The 24,075-nt window shown below is 39.1% G+C and overlaps 1 protein-coding gene across 2 annotated transcripts in view; it reads left to right on the top strand.

The window, feature by feature from the left end:
• The window catches only part of PDS5A (PDS5 cohesin associated factor A), a 92,961-nt gene that overhangs the window by 52,396 nt on the left and 16,490 nt on the right, over positions 1-24,075 (top strand). For both annotated transcript variants that reach the window (XM_068137586.1, XM_068137585.1), the window contains exons 12-26: positions 3,720-3,871; positions 7,239-7,352; positions 8,453-8,534; positions 9,337-9,385; positions 9,506-9,645; positions 11,102-11,217; positions 11,997-12,102; positions 13,848-14,008; positions 17,032-17,155; positions 18,327-18,485; positions 18,716-18,784; positions 19,456-19,592; positions 20,755-20,878; positions 21,278-21,482; positions 21,993-22,107. In XM_068137586.1, coding sequence (XP_067993687.1) covers positions 3,720-3,871; positions 7,239-7,352; positions 8,453-8,534; positions 9,337-9,385; positions 9,506-9,645; positions 11,102-11,217; positions 11,997-12,102; positions 13,848-14,008; positions 17,032-17,155; positions 18,327-18,485; positions 18,716-18,784; positions 19,456-19,592; positions 20,755-20,878; positions 21,278-21,482; positions 21,993-22,107 — 1,853 coding nt within the window. The remainder of the gene's footprint in view (positions 1-3,719; positions 3,872-7,238; positions 7,353-8,452; positions 8,535-9,336; positions 9,386-9,505; positions 9,646-11,101; positions 11,218-11,996; positions 12,103-13,847; positions 14,009-17,031; positions 17,156-18,326; positions 18,486-18,715; positions 18,785-19,455; positions 19,593-20,754; positions 20,879-21,277; positions 21,483-21,992; positions 22,108-24,075) is intronic.

Genomic DNA, 24,075 nt, shown 5'->3' with positions numbered 1-24,075 from the left:
TTGATATGTCCATATTACTGTCTTCATATTTTCTGCCGAGGATTTATTCTTTTTGGTTCCAGACCTAGTACATTATACCCACTTCAATTATTCTTTTGCTTTAAAGAACTCAATTATCTTCTGCTGACTGCACTCATTTACCCCTTGTAGCCAGGTTTCTGTTGGGCAAATCTACTGCAAACTCCTAAGCGATCATTCATCAGTTCGACTTCATCTACTTCTTTTTAGGCCTGCAATCATCTGTCAAATTAGTATAGATAGGACTGTAAAAAGAACACTTGTCCACAAGGCTGAAGTAAAATGCTGATTGCTCGAACACATTGATCTGTCATTTCACTTCTACCTTTTTTTTTCCCCTTTATAAAACAGTGTGAAAAGTTAAATCATGATAACTGCTACGCTATTTATATGAGCTGTGTTTTTTCTCCTGATGGTAGTCTTGTTGACACAGTATTGGTAAAGATGCTTTAATGGCTTTTTTTAGGGTAAAAGTTTTTGGCTAAAAGACAGTAGTATCATAGTATCAGTCAGGGTTGGAAGGGACCACAAGGAGCATCTAGTTCCAACCCCCCTGCCATGGGCAGGGACACCCCACACTAGATCAGGCTGGCCAGAGCCTCGTCCAGCCTGGGCTTAAACACCTCCATCCTGAGATCCTGAGAAGTCCTTCCCCAGCCTTCCTGTAGGCCCCCTTCAGATACTGGAAGGCCACAATGAGGTCACCTGGGAGCCTTCTCTTCTCCAGACTGAACAGCCCCAACTCCTTCAATCTGTCCTCATAGGAGAAGTCCTCCAGCCCAGTAGCTAGTTTTTATTTAAATACCATCCTTACGTAACTCAGTCTGCATTTACATTTGCACAGTCATTACAGCTATTAAAAACATAACCCAAGAATCCCCAAACAAACCCTACCACCTGCAGTTTTCAAATCCATTTTCGCTGGTCCAGTTGGAAAAGTAACTCTGGGAACAGATGCTTCCCAAAATCTGGAATCCAGTCCCTGATAAGAATTTTCCTGAGGAGTTTTCCATTGGAGCACTGTCCCTGGGGTCTTTCCAGTGCCTTTACTTTTCAAAACAGTAAGTTTCAGAAGACATTAAAGCAAAACAACTTTTTAAAAGTAACCACCTAAAAATGGTTCCAGAATTGTTCCTTTAGACTGGAGTTACCTTGAAAGCCTGAAGAGATAGATGAGAGGTTTTTGACAGCTGACTTCTGTTCCCATTTTTCTCAACAGCCTTTGTGGTCCACAGACTTAATCCCTTTGTGAGAACAGACTTTCACATTATCAGCTTGAAGTCAAAAGCCAGAGAATGAGCTCTCCTTTTCAGTTTCTCTATGCATTTTTCTGCATGTGTTGGTTTTATCTCATCCTTCTCTGGGCGTACTAAAAAACATTGTGGCTTTTTCCAGTTCAAGGAGAAAGATTTTAAAGAGGTTAATATTCTCAATGGTATGAAAAGATTAGGTTAACTATTCCAACAGGTGAGGGATTGTCTTGAACTGTCAGTAATTGTTTGTTGTTTGGGTTAGCCTAGCTGATCAGCCTTCAGTGAAGGAGTTTAACTCTGCTGGTTGACTAAGGAAGACTGAAAATTGTTTTGTAAATGAAATCAGGGTAGTATTTCTGTTAGCTGTGTTTATTAATTCACTCCTTTTGATTGCTACATTCCCCTTTATTTTCATTTGCATTCACTTTTGACCCTACTCTATGCAGTTTGAGCTTTAATTTTTGGTAGTACCTTGCTCTTTTTGGGTGTTTTTGTTTTCTTCCCTACCTGTATCTCCTGTTCAGTGACTCGCTTCCGTGGACTCTCAAAGAATTCTCTGAGGGGTTCTGTCCAGTACCTCCCATCTTCTGCCTGAAGATGCCTTACCATGTGCTCTGACTTGTGCTCTCTACAGCAGTTTCAGTGATCAGAAATCTTTGCAATCCAAACCTCCTTTCCTTATAACTCCTCATTAAGCACTCTGCTTTCGTTTTAGGCTTCAATTATGTAGAAACATCACTCCGCAATACTTTTCTGTCTTCTGGCACTAGTTTTGCCATCCTTCCTGTCTCATATAGGAGGTCTGATGAAGCTGTCATTTGTGTGGGAGTAGTATATCTGAATTAGGAGGAAGTTCTTTATAATGAGGGTAGTGAAATACTGGAAGAGACAGACCAAAGGAGTGGTGGAGGCTCCATCCTTGAAGACATTGAAGGTGAAACATGATGAGGCCCTGTCCAAGCTGATTTAGTTAAAGATGTTCCTGCTCAAAGCAGGGGGTGTGGACAAGGTGACCTTCAAGGGTCCCTTCCAGCCTGGTGCATTCTGTGATTCTATGACTCCAGGAAAATACTAATACTTTTCTTTTTCAGACCTTTATTTTGTTTAAAATGCACTGGGTGTGAGCAAATTCCTCCAGAGAAATTAAACAGTAACGTCTCTTTATACCCCAAATCCTTCTCTCTTTTGGAAATAGTTATACTATATGCAGAGTTACTACTCTCTTGACTTTTACTTGTGGTTTTAATATTTAAGAAATATGTACTGAAGTACAACTTCATTTTTTCCATTGTCTTGATTGCATTTCTTTCAGCAGCTAAGTGGTGTGTAAGGCTGTCGTGCTGACATAAGCCATATTACCGTCAAAATATTTCCTCTCTTTGCCCTTCAAGAAAAGGAAGTCACTCAGTAAAACTATTAAGAAATTAAATGTGCAATATCTCACTTAGTGTTATTAAAACAAGCCCTCAGTTTAACAAGATTGAAGAAGTTATGCAGTGTGAATAATAGTATCTACATTTATGCTTGATAGAGTGAAATGATTTTAGCATTGCTAGTCCTTGGAGTTCAAGGCCAAAATGGATATCTAGAGTGTTCTGAAAGAAGTTTCTCTGGTTCTATTTGAATTTCATGCAAATAGTGCGGGAAAACAAGTTTCTTCCGAGGTTTTCTGTGTAAATCATTCGGTGGGAGACACTTCTCTCTCTAAATTAGTCCTCAGTCTGTTCTGGTATGATTCTTTCCACAAGTCAGTGTAGGAGAGCTGACAGATCGTGTCTGTTAAAGTGTTTAATAATGGGATGTTTCCTGTTTACATGAAGGGTAAAGTAGTGACCACCAAAGGCAAGGATCAGAACCCAGGAACTCCATCTGTAGATGTTGTAGTTTGGCTTTTTCTGGGATCCTTGGAGTCTTATGGAGATTACTTGAAGGCTTTCCTACTGTCCTGTTAAAGTGGTCTAAGAGTTCAGGCCCTACAGGTTTGCCTGGGCCTAGCTTCCAAACCTCCCGTATCTAGGCAGGTGTGCTTTAGGACAGCATAAGGCTATGGGGAGAAAGAAGGTTGCTGTCTGTGACTGTTGCCTGACTCTTGAATAGGTAAGTCTTCCAAATCCTGGCTCAGGAAGGCCCTTACTCAGGCATACATGTTAAGCTGTACTTCATGTTTTCATACTGAGTGGCATCCAGTTTAAGTTTGCTTAGCACAGAGGAGTCCTGGTTTCCTCTGCACAGACAATACTTAAGGTGCTTAGTACAAGGAAGAAACCTCTTTCTGTAGACCTTAAAAATTCTCGTTTGGAGGCTCTGAGTTTTCAGCTTTTAAAGTGTCTAAATATAGGTCAGAATGTGGCCATTCTGCTTTTCACACATCCTTACTGTATTTTTGTATGTGCTTGATATTTATTTACCAAAACCACTTCCTGCCTCTTTTGTTTCTTCCCCCTCAAGTGGCGAGTAAGAAAAGAAGCTATGATGGGTCTTGCCCAGCTATACAAGAAGTATTGTCTTCACGCCGAAGCTGGAAAAGATGCTGCAGAGAAAGTGAGCTGGATAAAGGATAAACTTTTGCACATATATTATCAAAATAGCATTGATGACAAGTGAGTCAACCTAAGCCTTCCTAATTTTAATTGTGTAGTGCTTATGCTAAGAAAGCTGTCATAACATTTTGTCGCTTTAAGAATGATGCATATAATAATTAAGGTACCATGCTTGCATTATCTGTTCATGTATTTGTCTTGATTTACTGATGGAACTAGATTTATGAAGACAGTAGGTGGTCATTAACAACCTACTGTATAGAAAAAGAAAGACAAAGTCAAGTAATGCATTTCCTAGGCCAGTTCTTGTTTGCCTTATTGCTTTCCAGACGTGGGCATATTATAATGTGAGCATAGTGCATTTATGCACAGACATCATCTTTTGGTATGCTGTGTAAAAATGGACCCCTTTTTTCTACTCCCTTTTAAGGTAGAACACAAGCTGAAGAAATACCAGGGGTGCTTCTACTGTTGTCTAGTCTTCCCTGTTTTGTTACTCAGTCCCTTTAATTTTTTAAATACCTTTTTGGCTTAGGAAAAAGTATTTTGGCCGAGGTTTTGGGAGACAGTTTTCAACTCTCACTGCTAATTCTTTGTCTTTCACAAGGAGAGCCAAACTATGAGATCAGACAAAGATAGAATTTCAGCCTAGATTTTTAATACAGCAGACTCATGTCTGTGTAATCTACCAGTCTGCTGCCTCACTGTGTTTGTGATCTTCGTGCCTGGTCCTTCAGTTTTCAGTCATGAGAGTGAGTTCTTACTGCTGCAGTCATGAAAGTTCACTTTGATTATCTAAGGCTGTTCATAAGTGGGCCAGAGTTAGATATTTGATTAGTTGATGCCTTTTTAGTGTTTTTTTTTTTTTTAGGAGATAGCACACACAGAAATTACTCTGAATGTCTGCTGAGGCAGAAGTACCAAATAGTGAAAAATTAGGAAATAATCAATATTCAGGTTATTCCATGGTGCTTTCTGCAGATGTATATGCATCAAATATGCTTTAATATGCATTTAGAGATTAATTCCTGTTGCTTTTCCAGCATGTTTATATCTCACAGTCAGTGCACAGGTTTGATAGTCAACAAAGAATGAATCAAAGTTCCACAGCAATGCAGCAGATCATAGAATCATAGAACCAATAAGGTTGGAAAAGACCTCAAAAATCATTAAATCCAACCTGTCACCCAAGACCTCATGACTACTAAACCATGGCACCAAGTGCCATGTCCAATCCCCTCTTGAACACCTCCAGGGATGGTGACTCCACCACCTCCCTGGGCAGCCCATTCCAAAAGCTAAATGGTGATGGTAGATGGTTTCAATGTTCCTGCTCATAGGAGCTGCAGGACAGTGTCAGTGAAATGAGACAAGGAGTTTTAAGGAAAGACTGTTGTCGTCAAAGCTGAGTTTCTTTCTCTGATGTGACTTGTTCAGGAAGTCAAACTAAGCCATTGAAGCTGGTCTGCTCACAAGCAGATGTAGATTGTATGCTATTTGTTTTCTGTGTATCCATGCTGAAGGCTCACAGTGAAATTCTTGCTTAGTCACACCATTGGATTGGGTTGGTTCCCCCAGCTCAGGAGTGAAGTGGTAAATGCGTTTCAATGTTAGCATTGTCAGAATTAGAGAGTTACTATTTGTAACACCTAGAAATGCTTTGAACTCTTAAGATAGAGTCCATCCAGTCCTTCAAATGCAGAAGTGTATGTCAAAATTAGCCAACTCTAGGCTGTTCTGATTCCATAATGAGAGATGAGGATGAAAAGCAACACTGGAAAAACATAAAAAGTATCAGCCTGAGCCTTGAAGCATTTTCCATTGAGTGCTTGGGATAACAGTGGTTCTTTCAAAAGATAACAGCATGGTATCTCAGTGGAATAGAACCCATTTTCTTCACATGTCCTTTACTCAATCACTTGACAATGTTTTTTGATGTTCCTGGACTGTTGATGTGCATGTCTACTCAAGATTGAGAACTTGCAACCATAAGAACTGCTTAGAGCTTGTCTGTTTGAAGCTTCTTTTAATTTTACAGCAAATCAAGTGCATAGGTAATACAGTTAAATAACCACATCTTAAAAACACTGGCCTGTTACCTGCTCTGTGCCAGAGACATTGCTCACAGGAGAGAAGTATCTCCCAGAGGTATTACCCCTGTTTGTAAATCTTTAACTGATGTTGACTAGGGAAGGCATGATGGAGTCTCACCATTGAGACTGACAGCTGTTCTAGAATATATGTCTGTAGACACATGCTAGAGCAGTGCTCCTAAAGATAACTGATGTCTCTAGTATCCTACTATGTTAAAAAGAGATGGAGTCTCCTGAGGTCTGAAGATCCTCTTCCCCAGTCAATTTAGTGCTTGGAGTCATCATAGTAAAATGTATGTTTAAAAGAAGGAAGCCAAGTTTTCTTTAACACTGACAGGTTGCCTTGAGGTAGTTGTATTCCTCTTCATCCTTTTACTCCTCTGCCTTGCCATCAAGTTTCCTGGATTGTTCTTTGAGCAGAAATACGGTGCTTGTCCTGTGCTGCTTCTGTGGTCTTTTACAAGGCATTCCATGAGTACTTACTAGGAATCATAGTGAAGAGGCTTGTAAATGGAAACACATGAAATATTTATCCATAAATATCAAATCGTGCAGCTGAACATTGTGCACAGCTCTCATTGCTGTGGATTAAATTAAGTTCTGAATGTTCTTTCATTAAAAAAGGGGGTTATAGCTGGATGAACTGTGCAGTTGTGCTTTGTAGTTTCAAGTTTTGCCTTTTATGAAAACTTTCTTTAAAAAAAAAAACAGAAACTTAAAGAGATATAATTGGAGAATGTTTTTGTTGGGTTGGTTTGCTCTCACTTACTTTTCCTCCTGCTCCTTTTGTTGGGTGTGTTTTGTTGTTCCCTTGTTTCCACCTTTTTAATGCTAATTTTTAACTTCTGCATTAGCATAATGAGTAGTTTTGCTTTTTTTCCCCCCTCAAATACTAATGTTTTATCTCAACCTTTCCCTCAAGGATACTTCAGGTTTTTGCTTTTCCTCAAGTTGTATTCATGCACTCTCTCCTTTATATTTACTGCCTGTATCCCATTCTCTTATGCACAAGGGTGAACAAAAGGAAATTCTCAGAGCTAAAGAAAAAAAGAATTTGGATGGTGACAAATAAAGCAATTACTCCCTCTTAGAGGTGAAGATGAAAGAACATGCAAAAGTTCTCATGAAGCAGTTCCTACCAATCTTTCTGTCAACAATGGAAGAGGTCTTTGCAGATGAGAATAAACAGCACTGCTTTTGGGAGTTGTTTTGTTTTTCTTCTCTGTCTAAGGCTGTTTTTAATGATTTTTTTTTTTTTTATAGTAGTTTTTCTATTCCCTTTCTAAGGGCATCCACCACTTTTGGAAATGTACAGTTTTTATCTCTTCCTGCAGGTTACTGGTAGAGAAAATCTTTGCTCAGTATCTCGTTCCACACAATTTGGAAACGGAAGAGAGGATGAAGTGCTTGTACTATTTGTATGCTAGCTTGGATCCAAATGCTGTCAAGTGAGTATAGGGCAAATGCTTTCACAGACTTCTCCATCAGATTTTGAATTCTGATAATGCAAGTAAAATGACATAGATAGGTAATTGATGTTTAACCTTATTAGTGTTATTTGCAAGTAGTACTTAAAAACATTTCCTTTTTCTAACCAACTCTGCACGTCAATTAGAGACAGACAAGTTGATATTTGAGAATAGTTTCATCCAATGAGAGCAACATGGAGGTAAAAATGCACAAGTCATGCCTTCTAGGTTTGGTCTGTATTAAGAATCCATGTTGAAGATAGCTATAATTATGCTTCAGAGTGACCTGGTTTTTATGTTAAAAGTCATAGAATCATAGATTAAAACTAGGATAATAAAATACTAAAGGATTTCAATATAGAAAGGCCAAACTAACAGTATTTCACAGACTCATAGAATGGTTTGGGTTGGAAGGGACCTTCACTGTCATCTAGTTCCAATTCCCCTGCCATGGGCTGGGACACCTCCTATTTGACCAGCTTGCTCAAGGCCCCATCCCAACCTGGCTTTGAACACTTCCAGGCTTAGAGCCTCCCCAACATCTCTGGGCAACTTGTTCAGTGCCTCACCACTCTCAGGAGGAAGAATTTCTTCCTAATGTCTATACTAATGTTATTTTCTAAATTTATATTTTAAAATGTTATTTTCAAGATCATCTGGGTGATATAACACTGAAACAGGCTGTCCAGAGAGGAGGTGGAGTCTGCTTCTCTGGAGACATTCAAAACCCACCTGAACATGTTCCTGTGTGTCCTGCTCCAGGTGATCCTGCCTGGCACTGGGGGGTTGGACTGGATGATCTTCTGAAGTCCCTTCCAATCCCTGATGTTCTGTGATTCTGTGGTATTGTGATTGCCCTGCTTATGTGAAATTGTTCCTAGTAGCATAACAAGGAGGCGATGCTCTGTAACAAGACCAAATCAGTTCACCTTGTTCAAATGGTTGTTTCTAATAGATGGGTTTGATTGTACCTAGCAGATGTTGCACCTGTAAGATAAATTATTTGTCTTGTTTACTAATACATCCAGCGTGTTCTTGTCACTGGTAAAATGTATTTTTCTGGTTTTGCACTTTTGCAGAGCACTGAATGAGATGTGGAAGTGCCAGAACATGCTAAGGAGTCACGTACGAGAATTACTAGACTTGCATAAGCAGCCCACTGTACGGTTTTGGACATACTAATACCTTATCCAGTGGACCTGTTAGACTGATTTACTAGGGTTTTGGTTTTTTAAATCCAATATTATTTGCTCAGTGTGAACTTTATTATTCTATTTTTTCCATATGTAGACAATGTTCCATTCTCATTAAATAAAGCTACTTTCAGTAATGCTTAAATGCCTCCCTATGTTTACCATTCTTTTATATTGCTGGTCAATAATGTTGGAAAAAGATTAACAATGCCAGGTTTTTTGTTTGCTTTTGACCTTTTTTTGTTTATTTGTTGACCAAACCCACTATTTTTTTCTGTTTCCCACTTTAGAGTGTATTTTGAGAATGGAATATGTGCTAACAAAAAGCAAAGATTTGTTTGAATACAAGTTTTTTAAGCATTAACACTGGAATTTTACTTCCAAGCATATCTTCAAACTAGCAGAAAGTTTAAATTGAAGGGAATTGCTTTGAGGGGTTTGGGGTGGGGTGGGCTTAGGGGGGAGTTTGGGATTATTTGGGGTTTTTTAAGGTCTTTTCCCAACAATTTATTTTGATCTGTTATGTGAATTAGTTAGGTTTTGCAGTTCTTGATATTCCAAGAAGCCTTTTTCCCCTCCCTTTTTTTCTGCATGTAGCAGCTGCTAATCATACTGTTATCATATTTTACTGTTTATTCCTAAAAACATAAAATATAAGAGGGCAGAATAGCAGGTAGTGCTGCAGAAGAATGAACAGATCAGCTTAAAAGGTACATTTTTTTACAGGAGTTGTCACTGATTTTGTTTGTTTCTTTTGCTGTTGTTCTCAGTCAGAAGCAAACAGTGCTGCCATGTTTGGAAAGCTGATGACCATAGCAAGTAAGTGTTAATAAGTTCTATGAACTGTTATTACAGCATTCCTGGAAACTTTATTTCAGGAGTCTTGGCCTACTGAAGTTGGCATGTTTATCTTATGCTAAATTTTGTTTGATCATGCAGAAAACCTTCCAGATCCTGGAAAAGCACAAGATTTTGTGAAGAAATTCAATCAGGTTCTAGGTGATGATGAGAAGCTTCGGTCCCAGCTTGAACTGTTAATTAGCCCTACATGCTCTTGTAAACAGGCAGATGTCTGTGTGGTAAGGAAATGGAAAAGCAAACTTTTGTACCTTAAATATTTGTGCTCAAAACAGTTAGAGTTAATGGCCTCTTGATACCTTTACAATGATCTTTATGCATTTATGATTTTCATAACATTTCTTTTTGGTTAACTGTAGAGATTATGGAAAATAAAGTTTGTGATCATCTTGCTTCCCAAGAAAACTTTAGCTTTACTATTTCTTGGGATTATGACCATCAAGCATGAACTCTAAAAAACCAATATATATTTTTTAGACACATTTCAAGTTGCTCTTTTATCATATTGTTCCTAAAATGACAGTGATGAAGCCTGTTCTGAGTACCAGCAAGCCAAATACTATGCCACCTGCGTATTATTAATGTATTTTTCCTCATTGAACCTTATTTTCTAGATCAGTCTTCTCTCTCCCCTCTCATCTATTTAACCTCTTTAATGAAAAAACACCTTAATATTAAATCCAACTTCACAGAGATCACAGATTGTGTCCTATATCACATTTTTTTTAACATTTATGATCCCAAAATCAAGTAAGCAATTTCATGATCAGAAATCACAACAGAGAGCATCAACAAACAGGCTTCTTGGATTTTGTCTAATGGCCTTGAAATTGTCCAGGGAAGGGAACAGAATCACTTCCAGAATTATGTCCTGACTGCTTGATGTAGAGAGCATATTTCATCCTAAACTAGGAAATTTTGCACTTGGAGAATGTAGTGATGCAATTTCAAGAGGAAGGTTTCTTCCTGAAACTGATTTAGCATAATAAGAAATTTCCTAGTTTGTAGAGTCTGCAGCATCCAGCACTATAGCAGAAGGAAGTTCAAGGAGTCATTTCTTCAGAGATTTTCAGACTTTAAGTTCAAAACAAAAAACAACCTTCTTATCCACCTCCTGCTGGATTTGCAGCTGAATTTAATGCTCTTTCCATTTGGGGCATTCAAAGAGGAAAACGAGATTGTTGGATCCAAAAGGTTCATAAGCAAGTACCTAGGGTCTGAACATCTGTTGTAGCCCACGTGAGTGTAGCGCTTCTGCACATCTGCAGTAGCACAGCTGTCAGAACAGGTTTTTTTCGTTGTTGCTTGTGGAATCTCACACATACAAACAGAATTACCTCCAGATCTGTGAGTTTCTCTTGTCAGCATAAATACTTGAATTCTTTCTACATTGCTCTCCCTTGATTTTTGTCTTCAGTCTGGCCTGCAATTCCTTAATGAAACTCTGAAGAACTTCCACTAGAAACCTACATTTAAACATTTTATTGAAGCATGTCTGCTTTCAATATATGTGATAGAGAAAGATGTGGAGAGAACAACCACCTCCCTTAAAATATGTTTCACTGATGATGTAGACAATCTTTGTAGTTAAAAGCAGTGGCTATATTTAGCTGTTCAACACGCTCCAGAAGTAAGGAGAATGAGTATGATCCTTGTTTGTATCTGACATTCTTGTAGAGAGAGATAGCCCGGAAGCTTGCAAATCCTAAGCAGCCAACAAATCCTTTTCTGGAAATGGTCAAATTTCTTCTGGAAAGAATTGCCCCTGTACATATTGACTCAGAAGCCATTAGGTAAGCTTGAAATACCATACTAACTCATGAATGATTCTGAAGTTGATTTGAATGGCAGAAATAAAACCCCAGAAATTTCATGGGATTTAGATTACTTGACACTAGTTGCAGATATGCTTTAAAGAAAATAATGTAGCTGTTTTCATTTCTAGCAGCCTAGAGAATGCCATTTTGCCTTACTTATTTATTTATTTATATGCTTTGTGCAGTGCTGCCTGCAAATGATAAAACACAGTAGCTGCTCTGAGTAAAACTGCTCTTTGTGGGGCCTAAGGTGAAGATGATGATCGTAATTTTCACATAGTTAACTGCAACACAATCTTCTGTGTAGCAGTTGAATTAATTAGCTTCCGTGGGATTGTGTAAGAGAACATTTGGATTTCTTTTGAGACTTGTCTGGCAACCTAATTATGTTCTAAAATTCGTGCAACTCTGCGTTGATCTGAATGCTGCCAACATGGGGTGTGTGTGGTGGGGGGGATGTTGTTTGGGCTTTTTTTTCCTGAAGAATTAATTTTGCAGAAAGCTAAGTCAGAAGGGAAAGGAATAATAGAATAGCTTGATTTAAAAAAAAGGGGAGGTGGGGGGAGGGGGCAAGCAAAAGCACAAAATCTACAACCCAAAACCCAAACACCACAACACCTACCTCCCCTCAGTGAACTATTGCCTTCCCTTTACTTAATGTCCAAGCCAATTAATCTTGTTGATATCTCATGCTTTTAGTATTGTACATGGTCACATTCATGCAATGTCTTTTCTTTTTGTATCTTTGATTTCAGTGCACTAGTTAAACTAATGAATAAATCCATAGAGGGGACAGCTGATGATGAAGAGGAGGGTGTAAGTCCTGATACTGCTATTCGTGCAGGACTCGAACTTCTCAAGGTAACCTACAGTATTGCAGCTCTAGTTTGTACTGCAAGGGACAAAAGTGGTATGACTGATGAATTCATGTTAGGAGGGTTCTAATGTTGTTTGGATAGTTACATTTTTAGTGTGTTAAAGTGCTCAGTTATTAATAGTTTCATAGTTTCATTCAGGGTTGGAAGGGACCACAAGGATCATCTAGTTCCAACCCCCCTGCCATGGGCAGGGACACCCCACACTAGATCAGGCTGGCCAGAGCCTCATCCAGCCTGCTCTTAAACACCTCCAGGGACAGGGCCTCGACCACCTCCCTGGACAACCCATTCCAGGGTCTCACCACTCGCATGGTGAAGAACCTCCTCCTCACATCTAGCCTGAATCTCCCCACCTCTAGCTTCATTCCATTCCCCCTAGTCCTATCCTGAGACTATACCTGAGAAAGGAATGAGTAAAAAAGATGGGTTTTTTGGAAGTGTGTTTTGAAAAGGGTGCCAAGAGTTGAAATATGAACATGAAAGCAGAAATAGATTTCTGCTACAGAAGTCATGGAGAAGAAGGTGCAGAGGTAAAGGGAGAGGATCAGAAATAGGGAAATTGGAACAGGCATGTTCTTTGGGGGCTGTATGACACTGGAAAGGAGAGCAAGCAATAAACTTGAAAGCCAAGTTATGCAGAGAAAAAATAAAAGAGGATGGGGGAACTTGTGTTGTTAATGGGGATGAGAAGTGACTGGAGGATTTGAAGTATCTGGAAAACATCTGTGATGGATTTAGCAGTTCCCTAATGAGGCTTTATTTTCAATATATTACAAAGGCCAGTGTATAATATTGGAGAGAATGAAGGGGAGAGTCATATAATTAAAGTGAGACTTTTCAGAAGTGGGAATGTCTGAGGCAGGGTTTATGGGGACATACTACACCAAATTTGGTACTGGCAGCCATGGTGGAAACAGTTCTGGAAATACAAGTATGCAAGGAAATAATGTCTGTTTGCTGATGTAGCTCAAAAAAAAAAGAAGTCTGCCTAGGGTGAAGACATTGCTGTGTTGTGGGTATCTTTGAGAATGTTATTTCACAAATGGATATTCAGCAAGTAGAAAACTGATCAGAGAAACCAAGATAAGATAAATCCAAGGAATACACAAAATAATGTGCAACTTTTCATTGTTCTCTCTACATTATGTTATCTGAACTTTACTATTCTTAATGTGGTTTTGCTTTGGGATAGGCTTTTGTTTTCCCTTGACCTGCCTTGAATGTCTGTATGCTTAGTTACTTATTTGATGCTTCTCCTATTAAACAGAATGTGTTTGTATTTAATTAGCTTTAGATTAAAAGGACAATAATCTATATTGTGTTTGTAGATATCTTGAACTTGGTTTCTTTTCTGCTCAGGGACTACAGATTCTGGAGAAATGAAGGTCTCAGTTCAGTAAATTAAGTGGAAATAAAGCATTCTTAAGTAGTCTGGAGTATAAATGAATACTCTCAAATATGTGTGTGTGTTTAAATAATATACTTACATATCCAAATAATGCAGCATCTTACAAAACACTTGTAGGACCTGAAGAACAAAGCATAGGTTAATTTATTTGAAAACACCTATATCATTCTCAAATGCAGTTACTGAATGTAATAATCTCCTATGAGCCTGTAATAGCTATTTATGTTGATGGTAATGCTCATAAACAGCCATAACTTTGTTTTTCTGATTATTCCTTTGCAGTGAGTAAGTACACCTTTGTTTTCATCTCTCATCTGCAGGTTCTGTCCTTTACACATCCTACCTCGTTCCACTCTGCAGAGACCTATGAGTCTCTGCTGCAGTGCCTCAGGATGGAAGATGATAAGGTAGCTGAGGCAGCCATACAGATTTTCAGAAACACGGGTCACAAAATAGAAACAGACTTGCCACAGATAAGATCGTGAGTGCATTTCTTTACATGCTGCCTTCTATACCTGGAATTCTGCCTGTCTGAGATTTATTCAGTATGGTGCTCCTGAAATTACAGTCTCTGGAATATGAAGAGCTTCCCTTCCATTATTTTGTATTCCTTCACTGTCTTTTTGGTTTTGCCTCTTCATTTTGCTATGTCCAATACTGCATCCAGGTCTGGTGTCCCCAGCATAAGAAGGACACAGAGCTGCTGGAGTGAGTCCAGAGGAGGGCCCCAGAGATGATCCAAGAGCTGAGGAACCTCTGCTATGAAGATAGGCTGAGGGAGCTAGGGTTGTTCAGCCTGGAGAAAATAGGACTCCAGGCAGGTGTTGTAGCTGGCTTCCAGTACCTGCAGGGATCCTGTAGGAAGGCTGCAGAGGGACTTTTCATAAGGGTGTCTAGCAATAGGACAAGAGGGAATGTTTTTTTTAAGCTGAAGGACAGTAGGTTTAGACTGGATCTTAGGAAGTTGGTCTTCAGTATGAGGGTGGTGGGGCACTGGATTAGGCTGCCCAGGGAGCCTGTGGATGCATCCTTCCTGTGGGTGTTTAAAGCCAGGCCGGATGAGGCCTTGCGCAGTTGAGAGGTGTCCCTGCCCATGGCAGGGAGGTTGGATTAGATGATCTCTTAAGGTCCCTTCCAACCTAAGCCATTCTATGTTTTTTAAGTTCATTGTTCTCCTGATTTTTGTGTATTTATTGAAGATGTTAGTTACTTCCTAAAAATCTTCTTAGACACATTAAAACCAGCACATAGAGTGTTTCCCAGGTTACAAAATAAACAACAGCAGTAACACTGTGAAGATGTAATTCCTTGGCATCATTCCTGCTCATATCTGTCCTTCACACAATTTTTCTATCTTTGTAAGGAACAGAAATACAATCTCTGATGGTTAACAGCTCTGTTTGTTATGGAACAAGTTGGGAAGCAAGATCCAAAAGCAGGCATGAATTTCTCACAGTAATTGGCTGTCTATAAGTCATCATAATGCAATTCATGCTTTAACTGCTGATTAAAGCTGCATATTCTGTGAAGTATTCACAGACCATGTGGGTAGCATCTAAAGCCTTTTAGTATCTTAACTAATCTAGGTTGTAAAGGACAGGTTTCAAGTTCTCCTGTATTGAAATAGCCTCTCAGCCACTGTGCTAAATGCATGGCAATGTACCCCCTTAGTTCTCAGTGCTTCAAAAGAAAAATGGCACAAACTCATATATAAGACACTTCTTAAAGACATTTGTAGGGGTGAAGAAAAGGAACAGCCCAGTAATGTCCATTGTCAGTCCCAATATAGTCTACAGTCCCCTACTAGAGTTTATTCCAGGCTCTGCATTGCTGGGCTATGTGATTTTCTGTCAAAGAAGATGGCCTTGCTGACATTTCTTCTGGCTTCATGCCTCAGCCACACACTGTTGGGCAGTCTTAAGTAACTTAAAAATATAACTATTCAAAATGGATGCCTAGCCTTTGACATGGTTTTGCAAGCAAGTCAGGTTAATGTTTTGAAAGCCAAAACCAGGTCAGTGTTTACTCTGCCACAAAGAAAAAGAAGTCTGAGAACAAGTAGATGTTCCAGATCTCGTATAGTCATAAATCTTTATCATATTTAGCAAGATAATTTGTTTCAGGTAACTTGTGAGCATGCTGCTTGCTGTCCTTTGAAGTAGTGTTCACCACCAGCAGCCCAAGTTCCTCCTCATATGCAAAATGAATAGGTTTAGGCACTAATTCATGGCCTGCTGATGGAAGGGCTGGCCATGCTCAAAGAGAGCCTGTGGATGGGGTGTAAACTTGTGGGTGTAAACATGTAAAAGTGCAGGTAAACATGTCAGGTTTCACCTTTTGCAGACATGGCAGTTGGGAGTGTGATGAAGTGTGGTTTGTAGCCAATACTTGGATGCTTGGCATGTGCTCACGCATATACTTAACACTGGGGAACTGTAGCTTAGGCACTGAAGCTTATCTGTTGTAGGTTTTACTGGATTCTCTGCTGTTCTTATTTAATCCAACTTGCAGAATCTTAGCTGGTTTGAGGAGTTACTCTACTTCAGGGTGCTTGTAACATTATTCTAGGTGTCTTTAGTTTTGAGATTTGAGGGGTTTTTTTTTGAGGAGAATGCTTTGAGACTTTTCTGCTCTACAAGCTGCTCTTCCACCTCTTGTTGCCAATTTTGGTGCTGTAGAATGTGTCAGTGAAGGCTGGGTGATAAATAATCTATGTGCTGAATGATGCATTGTTACTGAGCCTTTCAAGAAAGCAAGGAAGGTTTTTTTTTTTAGGTGTTTTTATGTCAGATGCTTTCTAGGCAATTTTGTTCTCTCTGTCAGTTGCTGGGTGAGTTGCATGGTAAATCTCATGAATTAGTGTGTCAGATGATGACCTCTTAGGAGACAGGCCTGCCTTTCCAATGCTCTCTGAGGAATAGAACTCAAAAGTCTGACCTACCTCTACCTGGTCTCTGGAGTGGCTTCTGCCCTGCTGTTTCCTTCAAGGTCTTGTATTCAGGGAATCCAAATGCAAAAGCTCAGAACAAAGTAGTTGTTCACTTGAGTACTTGTGATTAAAGGGCAAAGCTGAAGCAGTGAAGGCCTGTAGACACACTGATGTTTAATGGCTATTCGTAGCTTTCATAAATTTTCTTCAGCCCTGTCACTTCCAAGCTTGGGTAACAAGCCCTAGGCTTTACCCTAGCTGAACCTGTCAGGTTCCCCCCACCTTATATTTGGCTTCCTAAATGGCCTTGTTTCGATCATTATTTTCTTTCATGTTAGAATTTTCCCTGGGGGCTTTCATTCTGTTTAAAATGTGTACAGTCAGATGTTCAACAAGTACTACTAAATACAATTCCATCCTGCTTTTCACCTTATGATTATGATCTTTCCTGAACAGGCTTCAAAGGAATACTTGATTTATAAGACCGTGAGGTAGATTTGTGTAGGTGAAGAGCTTTATTTTTGGTAGATTGCAAATTGCTGGTTTTTTTAAGGCATTTTCTTTAATGTTCACAGAACACTAATTCCAATTTTGCATCAGAAAGCAAAAAGAGGCACTCCTCATCAGGCAAAGCAAGCTGTTCACTGTATACATGCCATATTTTCAAATAAAGAAGTGCAACTTGCACAGATCTTCGAGGTATGTCATGGTTGGTTTTTTTTTTGTTTCTAAGCTTTGTTTCTGTGTTTCTTCATTGATAATAGTAATTAACATTCATTTAATTCATGCTGTTTATTAAGAGATAAAAATTTATAGGTCAGGGTGGTGGTCAAGATAAGTAATTCATTCTACAGTAGTAAGTCATTAATGTTTGTGTCTTAGTCACAGCTTGGTAATATTCTGATGTCTGGTAGATAAGATACTCAATTTTTGTCAACATGGGAAAAGTTAGGGGGAAAATAAGCTAAATAGGCTGGAATGTTGCACATCAAAATCCCACGAGGACACATTTAGCAGATACTAAGGGAGAGATAGCATCCTCTACTTTGAAGCTGTATTCAATTACCATGCTTTAAGGTCTTAGCACATACAGCACTTTTCTCACTGAGGAAGGTAGTGCAGAATGACTACCTGGCTATCAGCTCAGATACTAGCTTACTGCTCACTTACTGCTTGCTTAGATGAGTTGTAAAGCCAAAGAGTCACTTCATGCAGAGCAGAGAGGTTATTACTTTTCACTGCAGTCACTTAAATAATAACATTATTAATCTGCACTTGTAAAATACCTTAGGTTCTTCATCTTGGCTGTCTTTGAACCTATGCATAATTCAGAAGTGTGAAAAGCTTAGAATTAAGCTTCAGAGGTTGAGCTTTGCTTAGATTTCTGTGGGAGTGTGTGTTCCCTCTCTTAATGCCAAAATAAGATGCCAGGGTGCTGGGTGATCCAGCAGCACGGAATTGTCCTGGTGACTGTTCTCTAGAAGGGAAATGCTGATTGCTAACAGAAATATCCTTGGTGGTTTCCAAGGGTGTTTTGGGTTTTTTTGACCTGCTGTTATTTTCTGCCATTTGGATTTTCACAACTCCTGGCTAGAGCAGAGTCAGTTTTTCTCATGTCTCCCAGGTTTGAATGTGTTTCACTGTTAAAAGAGGAAGAGAATAGGTAATGTTTTGCCCTTATCTCTTCTGAGGTTTTTGGTTACTCTTTCTTCATTTAAATTTGCTAACCATATTAATTTTAATGGAAAAACTGTGAAACCCATCAGCAATCCAGCAGTAAAATCTATGACTTTTAGGCATGCTGGCTTACTTAGCTTGAGTTGAATTTTTAACTGTTGGGGTTTTTTTTCTTTCTCCTCTTCTTCCTCAGCCTCTTAGTAGAAGTTTGAATGCTGATGTACCAGAACAACTTATAACTCCATTAGTCTCACTGGGTCATATTTCCATGTTGGCTCCAGACCAATTTGCTTCTCCAATGAAGTCTGTTGTTGCAAATTTCATTGTGAAAGATCTCCTAATGAATGACAGGGTAAGGTTTTCTTTTATCCTGAGTCCTTGCTATTCTGTTTGCCTGTTAAGAGCTCTGTGGGGAATAAAACTTTGTTAAACAAGTTAATAAAGGGGCATACTGTAAATGGCTGGGACAGTGACAATTGCATTGTAAAGATCTTCGTGTAAGAGAGACCTTAATCCATACCTTTACTTCTGCATTTTCTGTATGGCTTGAACCAGTTCTTAAACTTACATGAATGTCTGTAGTCAACAGGTGAGAAAAATGGAAAATTGTGGTCTCCAGATGAAGAAGTTTCTCCAGAAGTACTAGCAAAGGTGAATAATGTGCATATAGTTGAGTAATAATGTGCATATTTGAGTGTTATGATTTACCCTTTTCCAAGTTGTGCAATGGAGAGGATTAGAACAAATTCATTCCTTTGCATACTTTTGGATGAGTATCCTCAGAATATGCAGCATTCTGGAGTTTTTTGTGGATTATCCACACTGGTAGATGCTGTTCAAGATGGTGTCTTCACTTACCAATATTAATTATGCTGAATACTGAGCAAATAGATTCAAAGGTTTTAGTTTTCCTTACAAGCAAGGGTAATTTGAATTTCCTGACTGTAAACAGATTGGAAATAAACTGAGACCCTGAGGAATTTGATTAATCTTTATAGGCTATTTACTGTGAATCTAACTATAGCCATTTCTAGAAATGTTTTATCCAGTTGCTTTTATTTTTAACCATGTAGCAAGCATCCTACATCCTCTAGATGCACTTGTGAGAAGACACTGAACTGTAGTTGAAATGGCCTGATGTCCACAGACTGTTCCTTCCTTCTTCACTCTGTAAATATTTACTGCTTTGTTCTGTTCCTTTCCAAATGTATCTGCTCTAATAACTAGGGAGGCTGTAGCAATTTTAGTTTGGCAGCAGCAGGGTTAAGTGCTGTACCAGCTTTAGGAAGGAAGTTCACTGTGGATTTGTTGATGCTTGATAGGTGCAAGCCATTAAACTTTTGGTACGCTGGCTGTTGGGTATGAAGAACAACCAGTCGAAATCCGCCAACTCCACACTCCGGTTATTGTCGGCTATGCTGGTCAGTGAAGGAGACTTGACAGAACAGAAGCGGATCAGGTCTGGTTTTGTTCCTTTCAGGCCTCTATTGGTCTTGATTTAGAATTTCAAAGGATATTTCTTAATTCTTTTAGTGCTTTTTAAGAATTTTAAGGTAAGCCTCGTGTTGCCTAATGGGATGGTGAATGGGGCCCTCCTTTCAAGGAGGACTTTGAGGTGCTGAATGGGGTCCAGAGAAGGTTGACAAAGCCAATGTAGAGTCTGTAGAATAGGTCTTGTGAGGAACAGCTGAGGGAACTGGAACTGTTTAGCCTGGAGAAGAGGAGGCTGAGGGGTGACCTTAATGCTTCCTACAACTCGCTGAAAGGAGGTTACTGTGAGGTGGGTTTGACTCTTCCAGCTAGTTACAAGTGATAGATGAGAGGAAATGGCCTCCAGTTGCACCAGAGGAGGTTTAGGTTGGATATTAGAAGAAACTACTTGACTGAAAAGGTTCTCAAACACAGGAACCAGGTCCCCAAGGAGGAGCTTGAATCCCCATCCTTATAGGTGTTTAAAAGCCACAGATATGTGGTGCTGAGTGACATGGTTTAGTAGTGTACTTGGTAGAGTTAGATAATGGATGGGCTTCATGATCGTAAAGGTCTTTTCCAACCAAAACAAGTCTATGATCTGACTGGAGTGTTAATATTGGAAGTGGAATGACAGTATAAAAATATTCTTAATATTCCCTCCTCCTTGTAATTTCTAATAATCTAACTTAGAACTCTGTGGGTGTCTTGATAAGTAAAAGACATTCTTGCAAGTAGAAGACCTGCAGGAGTTAAGTGCTAAAACGAGATTTGGGTGATGATTGGTGGAGCTTCTTCATTCAGAGAGGTAACTTTGCACCTCATCTTCATTCTGAGGATGAAGGACAGGAAAAGAAAATCTGTGTCAAAAGAGTTGCTTTCATTCAGGCAGTGATATGAAAAGAAGAAAACACTTGGCTGTTCACTCTTTTACTGGAGTTCAGTGTTTGTGGGGAAGCAGAGCACTTAATTTTCACATATTTGGTTGGGATAATTTATCTTGATCTGAAGTTATTGAACCGAGATCTGATCTGAGAGGGCAAAACCTTGATTGCTCATTGATCTGGTGAAAATAAGAAATTGTGACATGCAAATAATTTAAGGATGCTTGTGCTGAGTTGTGTTTTGTTGGGTCTTTTCTGTTTACACAGTAAATCGGATATGTCTCGACTGCGGTTAGCTGCTGGTAGTGCAATAATGAAGCTTGCACAGGAACCCTGTTACCATGAAATAATTACCCCAGAACAGTTCCAGCTCTGTGCACTTGTCATTAATGTAAGTAACTGCATTTGAATTGAAGAGACTCTTAATTAACTGAGTTCAGAGTCCTTACATCTGAGCTTTTGCTGCTGCTACTACACTGAGTATTTTCTCTTCCTCAGCAGCTTTCAAAAGAGGTCTTGACATTTCAGATATCTATTGTGCTGCACCTGTTGATTGATTTAAAATGCCTCCTCATAATTCCACTTTGGGTTGGTTTTTGGTTTGATGTGGGGTTGTTTTTTTTTTTGATGTTGTGTTTTTTGGGTTTTGGGTTTGGTTTTTGCCCTTTGTTTGTTTGCTTTGTTGTTTTGGGAGTTGGGGTTGGGGGGAGGGAAGAGGTGGGGTTTTTCATTTGTTTCTTTGGGGTTTTTTAAGACCAAGTTGCATTCTTACTTTTTTTTGTTGCTCTAGGATGAGTGCTACCAAGTGAGGCAGATATTTGCCCAGAAACTGCATAAGGCACTTGTGAAATTACTTCTCCCTTTGGAATATATGGCAATCTTTGCTTTGTGTGCCAAAGACCCTGTGAAAGAGAGAAGAGCACATGCCAGGCAGTGCTTGCTCAAGAACATCAGTATACGAAGAGAATATATTAAGCAGAATCCCATGGCTAATGGTTAGTATTTCAGTGAAGTGAAGAACACAATAGTCAAATGCTAAACTGAAAGAAGTAATCATTAGAAGTTAAACAAATGGCTTTTGTAAAGAAGCACTGGATATGTTTGTTTCCTCATCTTTATAGTACAAACATCTAATATAAAGATGTTTCCTCATCTTTATATTAGACACCTTCAAATATAAATTTACTTGATTTATCATCATCCATAAAATGCTTCATGGTACATGCATGGAAAATCCAATGCTGTTAGTGTGGTGGTAGTTTTGCTCAAAAAAAGAGAAGCTGTTTTCTGATGTTTTATGCTTTATGACCTTTCAGAAGTAAGACCAAGTAGTTAATGTAGTAGTTGAACCTGTTCCTTTGTTTTTAATGATTCATTAGAAAGAAAATGCAAGTTGACACGTTGCATTTCATATTTGCAAAAGGAATCCTTGGAAAAAGTGTATCTGGTGATGCATCTGTATGTGTAATACAGAGATTATTTCTGATTTATTTTGGTTGCTGTAGAAAAATTGCTATCCTTGCTGCCTGAATATGTGGTACCATACATGATTCACCTACTGGCACATGATCCAGATTTCACAAAACCTCAGGATGTTGACCAGCTTCGTGATGTCAAAGAGTAAGTGTTAGTTGAGTCTAGAATTATTCTGTGCTTGGGAAAAGAAAATAATCAGGAAGAGGAACTCTTTGTTTTATCAACAGTGTTTTGCAAAACAGTAATCTTGGGAGTGTGTAATATTTAAACCAAAGGAAGAAAGGCATCAGGAAATGCTGAGCAGTGTATTCTGAAAGCCCAAAGGGTAGACCACACTGTAGTATACCAGATTAGTGAGTTGTTTAGGCTTCTTTTAAAGTGGGGTAATGATTTTAGGTTCTTGTATTTGGGCCTAGGAATACATGTAGAATTTACCAGCACACTTAAGAGGTGCCAAGTAGTCTCAGTTCACATATCATTGAACTTATAAAATAGAGATGTTCTCCAAGGCTTAAAAGCACAGTGCCCCCGATGCTGTGTCAAAGTCCAGTTCCACTGGAAACTTTTCAGTTTTCCATTGGAAACTTTTGGGTTTAGAATTAGAATTCACTCTGAGTTTGCTGCTGACTTCTCATTTGCACTGTACAGCTGCAGGCTTAAGTATTCAGCAAAGACTGCTGCCCACAAGCCTGCCATGCAGAAGCGTGTTTTATACTGTTTCCAGTTTGAGACCTTCTTGTATCCCTCCATCTTTTATATCCTAAGTATAACTTTCATATTTCTTTGTGTCTTGTAATGCATTTTAAAAAAGGATAAGTTTTAACAGTTTTAAAAATGGAAGTGTCTTCCCCATGCTTTGATTTTAGTGTTTTGGGGTTTGCATTTATGTTTGGAACTGTGAGCTCTGTTAAGGGCACGTACAACCACATACTACAGCACACATAATCAGAAAAGCAATTTGTTCTTGGCACTAATAGGGCAGTTTACATCTTCATTCTTTTTGTGTACCTTCACCTGTGAGAGTTCAAGTCTGATTCTTTCTTTAAATGAAAAAAATCATTTGTTCTGAGTTACTTGACTCATACCTGGTCAGAACCTGAAGTCAGTGAAGACTTCTTGCCTAGTCATCAAGTCAACCTTTCATCCCAGGACTCCCTGTTCCTGGCAAGATCTGAAAGGGTCCTCCAGCATGTACTTTATCCAAAATGCATGGGAAAAGTTCCAGTCCACAGTTACTGTGCTAATACTTTCTCTGAGAAGAGCTGTCTGGTGCATAGAGCTTTTTTGGACACCCCTTGTACAGCCTTTCCTTTGTTGTCAAATTTCCTCCCTCATGTTTGTCACAGGCTGGCCAAACTAGCCAGAGAGAGCTGCTCCAAACAAAGAAATGCTCTGTACAGGAATTTTGGCAGGAATACATCGCTGAAGAGTCTTCTGAGATAAATGCAAAACATTTTTCTCATATAATGTAATACAGTGTTCTTTTCAAGAGCTCTGAGAGTGGTACTGTTCACTCTAAAATGTTAACATAGATGCTTGCAAAGTTGGAAAAGCAGCCTGGCAGTGTGTTTTGTAGTTGTCTCTCTTGGTTTTACATGGCCTGAATATAGTCATGTGAAGAAATACATGCTTACCAAGTTCCTTACTCATAATCTGTGATATTTATTCTTAACAAAGTTTTTAAAGCTTGTCCTACAGAGGTATGTTTGGGTTTGGTTTTTATGTTAAGACATTCCTGACATAGCAAAATAGACATGCAGAAGGGACTTACTTTGTGTGACTGGGTCCCTCTAGGTGCAGATTTCTGCTGCATAAATTCCCATTTGTTCTGCAAAGGTCTTGTTCGGGGTTGGTGCTGTTTGATTTGATTTGTTGACTTAGTAAGGAAATCAAGCTATTGAACTTGACATGTTAACTGCAATTACCACAGTGAAATTTGTCCTCAGTAGTAAGCTTTGGCTGACACAGGGTTTTGGAGAGGCTGGGTCACTGTGGTATGTTACTGGTCCTGTATTCATCTCATGTAAGTTCTTGAGAACAGTGAATAGATGGATGTAAAGATACCTAACAGACTGATTTACTCTAGCCTTTGTGGCTTTTGGATGCATTTTG

The sequence above is a fragment of the Melanerpes formicivorus genome, unplaced genomic scaffold, assembly GCF_026170545.1.
Source record: "Melanerpes formicivorus ecotype bairdi unplaced genomic scaffold, bMelFor1.0.p_v2 SCAF_4, whole genome shotgun sequence".
In the NCBI taxonomy this organism is placed as follows: Eukaryota; Metazoa; Chordata; class Aves; order Piciformes; family Picidae; genus Melanerpes; species Melanerpes formicivorus.
This window is presented reverse-complemented; position numbering and strand designations above follow the sequence as displayed.